The sequence below is a fragment of the Tupaia chinensis genome, unplaced genomic scaffold, assembly GCF_000334495.1.
Source record: "Tupaia chinensis unplaced genomic scaffold, TupChi_1.0 Scaffold000001_1, whole genome shotgun sequence".
In the NCBI taxonomy this organism is placed as follows: domain Eukaryota; kingdom Metazoa; phylum Chordata; class Mammalia; order Scandentia; family Tupaiidae; genus Tupaia; species Tupaia belangeri.
The window spans coordinates 5,051,817-5,061,715 of record NW_006159427.1 but is presented as its reverse complement, the minus strand read 5'-3'; the positions used below and the strand labels follow the sequence as shown (position 1 = coordinate 5,061,715).

At 40.9% G+C, this 9,899-nt stretch overlaps 1 protein-coding gene across 12 annotated transcripts in view; it reads right to left on the bottom strand.

Moving 5' to 3' along the window:
• Positions 1-287: 287 nt before the first annotated feature.
• The window catches only part of ACBD5 (acyl-CoA binding domain containing 5), a 66,572-nt gene continuing 56,960 nt past the window's right edge, over positions 288-9,899 (bottom strand). For all 12 annotated transcript variants that reach the window (XM_006139740.3, XM_006139742.3, XM_027768414.1 and 9 more), the window contains one exon: positions 288-1,602. In XM_006139740.3, coding sequence (XP_006139802.2) covers positions 1,590-1,602 — 13 coding nt within the window. In that variant the 3' untranslated portion in view covers positions 288-1,589. The remainder of the gene's footprint in view (positions 1,603-9,899) is intronic.

The window sequence follows — 9,899 nt, the reverse complement described above, 5'->3', positions numbered from 1 at the left end:
TTTAAAATGCTCTGTCCTGGGACCAGCCCCATGGCCTAATGGTTAAAATGGGAGCCAGAACACACAATGCTGACTGTGGTTTGAACCTGACCCTGGCAGCTTGAAAAACACACTGAATGTATGTGTGTGCATGCCCCAAATCCTGACATAGTGGAGAAATGGAGGAGAAGAGACTGCAGCATGACCACACCCCACTGAAAGGGGCCTTCCTCCCTCTTTCTCTCTCTCTCTCATTGTCTCTCTGTGGCAAGCACACATGCCCTCTACCAAGTTTCTTTAAAAAAACAAAAACAAAAACAAAAAAACTACATGAGGCTAAACTCATCATACATATCAAGAATGCTTAGAAATTATTTTCTACATTTGCCTTCAAATCAACAAAATCTTTGAAGAACAAATTGCACCTAAAAGAAGAGGTTTTGCAAGATATACAGGAAGAATGATTTCCCAAAACCTTCAGGGGTCTAAATTAGACCTTTTTGCTCTAAATGTGAGATGTGGGGTGAAGGGACTTAAATTTCCACTAGCTGGGCATGCCTTATTCAGATGGAAGCACATGGCCTGTTAGCTTGCAAGTCCTTCCAGTACACATGAAGTAGGTATATGGCAAATATTATACCCCGAAGGAAAAACTGAGGCACAAAGAGGTAAGAGTCCAATCTCTATAGTTTTACCAGATGCAGAAAAGTGATTTTCATGTGTTTCCTTTTGATCTTTGTAAAAAGAGTATAAATAAGTTTTCATTTTATATTTCAAAGCACCCTATGAAGCAGACACTAGATAACCTACCTCAGTTAAAGAAAAAAATGATTATGAAAGAATAAATGTATATGATTCAATAAAAATCTTATTAATCATCTGCAGGTGCAGAACACCCTTTTAAATCTATACGAAGCCCATTCTTCATTTCCTTCAGCAGGTGTTGTCCGTCCTGTGAATCATTTGTAAAAACTAAGCATAATACAGAGGGCTCTATTAGTACACAGGGCTCTGATTTTAATAATGATGCCTCAACACCAAACTCACAGCTGTGAATGCCCACGAAAGATAATGGGCAGTCCCCAAAGTGAAAGTGAAGATCCTTCCAGTAGTTTCCTACCATTTAGCATGGCAATTCTGTGACTAAGATGTAAAAGTTGCTTTAATGTCATTTGAAATTCACTCCTGGTTTGCATTCTTCCTCATATTAATTTAGAAAATTTAAAATACCCACTTAGAAATCTGATCTCATTATCTGTACCTTAGAAAAGCAGCTTATATTCTCTATGGGAGATAATCAGGTAAATGTGTTACCAAACAATAATTAATAATTTAATGTCCTTCAAGTTCAAGGGTAGGGTAAATCTATGTATGCTACTTATAACCTAGTTGAGATTGATTATTCAAGTATCAGCAATATTAGTCCTTAAAACGATGTCATTTGTGTAGTGCAAAATATGTGTATGTATATATGTACACAAACCAAACTGCCAGACAATGGAAAGAAATGTAATCATCACAAACTAAGAGCTTTCTTGCGAACACCACAATCCATTTCATCCTGAGGTCATCCAGGCCCAGTAATCTTCTTGAATAAAATACCATTTTCTTCAGTTCAGTTTTCTTTAAAAAGAAAATAAAACCAATTTCTTGTGAGTATAAATGTAATCAGAATATGAAACACATCCACATCAAAGAATTCTCCAGATGATAACATAACATTCAAATTTAAAATAAACCATGAAATAACAAATAGTCCTTTTTAAAACTGTTTATATGACTTATAGCCTGAAAGATCCAATTGCAAGTGCAGAAAGTATCAGGGTTTTAAAATTTATTTACTTATTTTTCATTTGAACAAAAAGAGACAGAGAGGAAAGTGAAAAGGCAAGCTGCCAAGTCCAGGACTTGAACCTGGTCAGCCATGTGAAAGTCCTGCAGTTTACCACCATGCCACCTGCTGGCCCCGATCAGTTTTTAATAATTTGAATTATTTACATTCCTTCTCTCTTATCTTCTAGGATCTCTTCCTTTCTAATTGGCTTTCACACAATTATGATTTGGGAGAATTATTTCATAACTTTATCAAAGTTGAAAAGTTAACAAAAAAAGCTTCATGAAACTAAAAAGAGGGGTACAATCAGGGGCACCTGGATCCCACATGGCCAAGTCCACTGTTCGAGCCCCAGGCCCCATGGCTTGAGAAACAATGCTGGGCGCATGTTCATACAAGCCCAAAATCCGAAGAGGAAAGATAGAGGAGAGGGGAGTGCAGGGTGGTCATCCCCCCTAGGGAGTGATTTCTCGCTTTCCTTCTCTTTCTCTGTCTCTCTGGTGAGTGCACGCACCCTACAGCAAAAACTAAAAACAGAAACAGTACTATAAGAAGCTGACGATGTACCACCTGGATTATTCATATAACCAACCCATACTGTCACTATTACTTTCTAGGTAACAGGGATTCAAAGACATGAGGAAGGTTCTCAGACCTCAAGAGAGCTCTCAGTTTAGCTGGTGGGGAAGGGAAGCTATATAAACTGAAAACCTGCATATATGACATGTGACACATATATGACATGAGACAGTTTTAATGGAGCAGATTGAGAGAACAATTATCAGAAAAGGTGTGTTTGGGACTGGCAAGTGGCATGGTGGTTAAAGGTGCTGGACTCGCACATGGCTGACCATGGTTCAAGTCTCAGACCTGGTGGCTTGCTTTCTCGCTTACTCTCTCTCTCTCTGTGTCTCTCTGATCAAACTGGAAAATAATAATGATAATAATAATAAATAAAGTTAAATAAAATAATTATTTTTAAAATGAATAAATAAATAAAAAAGAAAGAAAAGGTGTGCTTGTTAGCACAAGACGCAGTCAACGACATATGATCCGAGTTCTGGGGAAAGGACTGCTGCTGTAAATCCCCAAGGCCTCCCCAGCTCTCGAGATGCCAAAACGCCTGAAACTCTCATTGCGGCTCTCATTCCTCTCTGTAGAAATACTGTTATGCAGTCCCCTTGGCAGGAATGATATTTTAAAATAATCACATCATCCCTTATCCTCTGTAAAAATCCTCTTATGTACACCTCTTTGGCAGCAGTGACATTTTAATCAGATCAATTTCCAAATAACAGAAGGAGATTGCTGGCAGCATGGAAAAAACAGGCCCCAGAGGAAGGGAATTGAAAAAGCTGACAAAGACGTGGGTGGTTCTGAAGACATGCTGCGCAAGTGTGGTTTAGCAGAATGCTGGCTGTCGGGTGTCTGAACAGTGAGCACCACTTAGCAAGAACTTGTGTGTTGCAGACTCCACACAAGGGCCTCTGCAGGTTAACAAACGGGCGGACGGCTGGTTCTCTGAACCCCCCAATCTTCTTATGTAATAAAATAAACATGAGTCACCATCTTAAGAACTTCAGGATTTTTTTCAAGCTTTTAATGAAATACTTCTCTCTTTTGTTTCTGTTTTGCTTTTTTTTTTTAAGAGAGATTTTTGCTATAATGTGCGTGCACATGCCAGAGAGACAGAGAGAGACAGAAAGTGAGAAATCACCCCCTGGGGAGATGGCCATGCTACAACCCCTCCTCCTCCATTCTTCTCTCAGGATTCTAGGCACACATGTACATGCACCCGATCCCAGTTTCAAGACTCCAGGTCTGAGACTTGAACTGAGGTCAGCCATATGGGAATTCAGCGCCTTAATCACCACACCACCTACTGTACCTCAGGTCTGCTTTCAGTATTTAACTTGAGCAAGATTTTTTTTTAAGTTTTTGCTATAGGGTGCTTGAGCTTATAGAAGAGAAGGGGAGTGGAGTGAGAAATCGTCCCCCCCCACCCTGGGGCATGACTACATCACAATCCCTTCTCCATTCTCTTCTCAAGATTTTTGGGCCAGCAGGTAGTATGGCAGTTAAGGGTGCTGGACTCCCACATGCTCAACTACGGTTTGAGTTCCGGACCTAGCAGCTTGCATTCTCACTCCCCCCACCCTCTCTCACACACACTCTGTCCCTCTCTGGTCAAATTAAAAGAAATAAGTAAAATTAAATAAAATAATTCTTAAAAATAAAAAACTGGGGCACGCATGTACATGCCCTCAGTGTGTTTCTCAAGCTGCCAGGTCCAGGACTTGCATCACAGAGTCAGCCACATGGGATCCAGCACCTTAACCACCATGTCACCTCTTGGCCCTAACTTGAGCAATTTTTTTTTTTTGGAGAGGTTTTTGCTATAGGGCACATGCACTCGCCAGAAAGACAGAGATAGACAGAAAGCGAGAAATCACCCCCCAGGGGGATGGCCACACCACAATCCCTTCTCCTCCATTCCCCTCTCGGGATCTTGGGCATGCACGCACACACACCCGGCGTGAGTTTAAGCCATCGGGTCCAGGACTCAAACCTGGACACAGTCAACTACGTTGGAGTTCAGTGACATAGCCATTACGCTAACTGCTGGTCCCCACTGAGCAATTTTAATAGAAGACTTATTGAGCTAGGTAATGGGGGAGAGACTGCCACAGAAGGCTGTTGGGGTCAATCTTCAAACAAGAGGTGCAGGTATTGCTCTCTGTGCTGTGCACAGAAAGAACGTTCTGATCCACTGCAGCGTGATTATGTAAGAAAGCTCATTTCTTTTTATATTTATGTTCTAGACTTAAAAAAAAAAAAAAATCAACAGCAGACCTTAAGCATTACTTTTAATGTTAAAAAAAAACACCTTAAAAAACTTATCACAAATAGATGGCTACTTATTTTACAGGACTATCCCAGTGTACCTGTGTCCATATCTTAGTTATTAAATAAAATGAAAACGGGGGCCAGCAGGTGGCATGGTGGATAGGGGCGCTGGACTCCCACATGGCCAACCACGGTTCAAGTCTCGGACCTGGTGGCTTGTTTTCTCACTTCCTCTCTCTCTCTGCCTCTCTCTGATCAAACTGGAAAATAATAATGATAATAATAATAAATAAAGTAAAATAAAATAATTCTTAAAAAAATAAAAATAAAAAAAAAAACGTAAATACATAAAATGAAGCTTTTCCATTTCGCATGGTATGACAGTTCATTACCTTGACTATAGGGGGCATTCAGGCATGCACTAAACACACATTTATTTATTCACTGAACACCTGCTACATACCAGATACTGCCCAAGGGGAACGGGATGACCCCTGCTGTGAGGAGAGCACATACTGCTCACTTTTCCTACCCTAAATCAGATTTCCGGAGTTTTAATTTAATCTCTGACACAGACACTGTCTCTTCCTAACCATATGCTTTATTCTCTAGTCTTCAATCTTTTAACGTGGGATTAAAAATTGCTAAACACAGCCAGATTAAAAATGCCTAAATCCAGGCAAGGCTAACATCAAATACGGCTTTACTGCCAACCCAGTTACTCCATTATGTATATAAGCAAACACTACTGAAAACACTATACCTCATCGAAATGCTGCTGTAGTGTAGAGCCAAATAACTTGCACCATGGAAGGATCAAATATTTACCAAACAGTGAAAATTTTTATTAAGATTTGATAATAACAAAATAGAAAATTAAAGTAGAGCTTCTTGGGGCAGCAGGCGTTATAGTGGTTAAGGTGCTGGACTCCCACATGGCCAAATGCGATTTGAGTCCCAGACTTGGAGGCTTGAAACTCTCACTGGGTGTGTGTAAATGCAAGCCCAAAATCCTAAGAGGAGAATGGAGGAGGAGGGATTGTGGTGCGGTCATCCTCCCAGGGGGTCATCTCTCAGTTTCTTTCTCTCTATCTCTAACAAAAATGTCTCAAAACAAAAACAAAAACAAAGAACTTCTTGTACTGACCCCATAGCATAGTGGTTAGGGAACTAGAGCCAACATGGACAACCCCAGTATGAATCCTGTGTGTGTGCATACTCTAAATCCTGGCAAGCTGGAGAAATGGAAGAGAAGGACGGCAGCATGACCAGGCCCACTGAGAGGTGATTTTTCCCTTTCCTTCTCTCTAGTGAGGGCATGTCCACTCTGGCAGTTCAAAAGAAAACAAAAACTAATAAAAATAAAGTTTCTCCATTCAGAGACATTATGAACAATTGAAAGGGACACAGGAGAAATGGGGAATGACATTTATTATACTTCTACTCTTAAGGAATATTTGAAAGGATAATTTTTAAAATTATTTATTTAATTCTATTTGTTAGCATTATTACTTATTTATTTATTTATTTATTTATTTTTTGGAGAGGTTTTTGCTATAGGGCGCATGCGCTCACCAGACAGATAGAGAGAGACAGAGATAGAAAGTGAGAAATCACCTCCCAAGGGGGATGGCCACACTGCAATCCCTTCTCCTCCATTCTCCTCTCGGGATCTTGGGCACGCACGCACACGCACCCGGCGTGAGTCTAAGCCGCCGGGTCCAAGACTTGAACCGAGGCCAACTACGTGGGAGTCCAGCGACATAGCCATTACACTAACTGCTGGTCCCATCATCATTATTACTTTTTTTAAAATTTGACCAGAGAAGAGAAAGAAAGTGAGAAAGCAAATTGCCAGGTCTGGGATTTGAAACACAGTCGGCCATGTGGGAATCTGGCACCTTTAACCACCATGCGACCTGCCAACCCCTAAAAGGATAATTTTAGAGAAATTCCAATTCATTGTGACTGCTTAAACAGAATATAGTTTATTTTATTGATTTTTCATGAATGGATAAACTGCTTCAATCTCAAGCATAAAAATAAATTAACCAAAGTAAGCTTTAGAATTTTCTGTCCTATGCTAAATTTTTCTTCTGTCTAATTCCCAACTTTCTACAAAGGACACCTGACTAGGAACTTTGAAATGCTTTGCAAAATATGTAAACATCTGCCTTTAGTGCTACCAGTGTTCCCTACATCTGGCATTATTATTAGGTTATGAGGATAGTCACGATGTCTTTTTTCTTTTTTCTGTGCAAAAAGGAACTATGGCTTTCCCAATGACCCAATACATAGATAAAATATTTGTTCCTTTTTTCTTCCTATCACTGGGATATTAATTGTTTTTTTCAAGAGAGATTTTTGCTATAGGGTGCATGCACTCGCCAGAGAGACAGAAAGCGAAAAATCACCCCCTGGGGAATGGCTACACCACAATCCCATCGCCTCCAGTCTCCTCTTGGGATTTTGGGCATGCATTTATACACACCCAGCGTGAGTTTGAAGTTGCCAGGTCCGGGGCTCAAACCATGGTCAACTACATGGGAGTCCAGCAATGTAACCATTACACCATCTGCTGGTCCAGAGATATTAAAATATAAAACCCTGTACAGCACTAAACCAACCATAACAGAAATTTAAAATGTGTGAGAGAAGAAAAAGAAGGATCTGAAGTCCATATCCTACCAACGGAAACATCCACAAATGGGTTACAAAGGGGTAAATAATACCAAGAAAGCAACCTCTTCTGAAATCCTACTAACGTTTTTTTTAAGTGGGCAGCTGCATTCCAAGAATACTAATGTATCAGGAAATGGATTTAGTTCATTTATAGATATAAATCAAACCATCTTAACATAAGCAGAGAACAAAGCAGACTAAAATGATTGACCCAATGGCCCATGCTTTTCATTCTACCTACTATAAAGTATTCATCGGGGGGGAGAGTACTGCTTATCCCTGTTACATAGAGAAGGATAAATGTATTTTGTTATAAAGCACAGTACAGAAACTTGGGTTTTGGGTAAAGGAAAGGCATACTTGTAAATAGGGCGAGTTTGGAAATGTGTGTCTGTCTACTGCACATTTCAAATGCCCCATTCTTCTCTGCATTGTCATAACTTAATGGGAAATGAGAATGAAACACTAATTATATGACCAGGAAAGCCAGCAGGGAGAAGAGCAGGTCCATATGCTCACTCATCCATGTAAATTCAGTTTACACAAGGAACAAATTTTAGATGTAAGGATTAAGAATTTTGATATCGTCGGGTGTGTGTGCGTGCATGCCCAAAGTCCCAAGAGGAGAATGGAGCAGAAGGGATTGCAGCATGGCCATCCCCCCATTAGATCTCAAATTAGAATTTTGGCCCTTGGGATGGCATGGTAGCTAAGATGTGGGACATTCACCTGGCTGACCATGGTTCAAGTCCTGGAGCTGGTGTCTTTCTTTCTCACTTTCCCTTTCTCTCTGTCTTTCTCCAGTCAAATTTTAAAATGTAATAATAAATAAGATGAAATAAATAATTCTTTAATAACAATAATAATTTTGGGACCAGCAGATGGCATAATGTTATGCTGCTGGACTCCTATGTAGTCAATCATGATTTGAGTCCCAGACCCGGCAGCTTAAAACTCATGCTGGGGGACCAGCAGTTGGTGTAGTGGTTATGTTGCTGGACTCCCATGTAGTTGACTGTGGTTCGAGTCCCAGACCTGGTGGCTTAAACTCACGCCGAGCATGTGTGAGTCTGTGTGTGCCCAAGATCCCGAGAGGAGAATGGAGGAGAAGGGATTGTAGTGTGGCCATCCCCCTGGGAGGTGATTTCTCGCTTTCTATCTCTCTGTCTTTCTGGCGAGGTATGTGCCCTATAACAAAAACCTAAAAAGAAAAAAAAACCCAAAAACTCATACTGGACACACGTGCATGTATGCCCAAAATCCCAAAAGGAGAATGAAGAAGGGATTGTGGCGTGCCCATCCCACCAGGGGTAATTTCTCATTTTCCATCTCCCTGTCTCCTCAGTAAGCACACGTACCCTATATCAAAAATCTCTCTAAATAATAATAATAATAATGATTCTGGCCTTCAAAGTAATCTCCAGTTCTACAGTGGGTCAGCCACCAGCTGAACGTTTTCTGAAATGTCAACGTCTATATTACAAAGGTGTACAATGAGCGTTAGCAAGCACTATTTGGTTCTCTCTCCACTGTCGTTTATATCACCCAAATGTCTAAAATAAACATCAGACATTTAGAATATTATTTCTTCATAAGTCATAAAACTTAAGAAGCATGATTTTCTTGTTGTTTCCTAATTCAAAGGTATAAAATTCCATCAGATGCTCTCAAGTGATAACTTTTAAAATCTAATAAGTGGAGCAGTGTGAAGAAGAAGAGGCGAGAGCGACCTCCGGACTGACCAAAGCCTGTGCACTGCTGCATCCCGCATGTCCAGCCGGGATGCCCAAGAGAAAGGCTGAACGGGATGCTAAAGGAGATAAAGCCAAGGTGAAGGACAAACCACAGAGAAGATCTGCAAGGTTGTCTGTGAAACCTGCTCCTCCAAAGCCAGAGCCCAAGTCTAAAAAGGCCCCTGCAAAGAAGGGAGAGACGGTGCCCAAAGGGAAAAAGGGAAAAGCTGATGCTGGCAAGGATGGGAATAACCCTGCAGAAAATGGAGATGCCAAAACAGACCGGGCACAGAAAGCTGAAGGTGCTAGAGATGCAAAGGGAAGTGTGTGCATTTTTGATAACTGTGTACTTATGGTGACTGTACAGTTTGAAATACTATTTTTTATCAAGTTTTATAAAAATGCATAATTTTGTTTTACCTTTTTTTTTTTTAAGCTATGTTGTTAGCACACAGAACACTTCATTGTTGCTTTTTGGGGAAGGGGCATTTGTCACTAATAGAATGTCTCTGAAGCTGGATTGATTTGGACAACATCTTTCCCGTCTAGTTTTTTGGGATTTTTTTTTGTTTTTGGAGAGGTTTTTCAGTATAGGGTGTGTGCGCTCGCCAGACAGAGAGAGAGACAGAGAGACAGAAAGCGAGAAATCACTCCCCAGGGGGGATGGCCATGCCGCAATCCCTTCTCCTCCATTCTCCTCTTGGGATCTAAGACACGCACGCACACACGCCCAGCGTGAGTTTTAAGCCACCGGGTCCGGGACGCGAACTGCGGTCAACTACGTGGGAGTCCAGCGACATAGCCATTACGCTAACTGCTGGTCC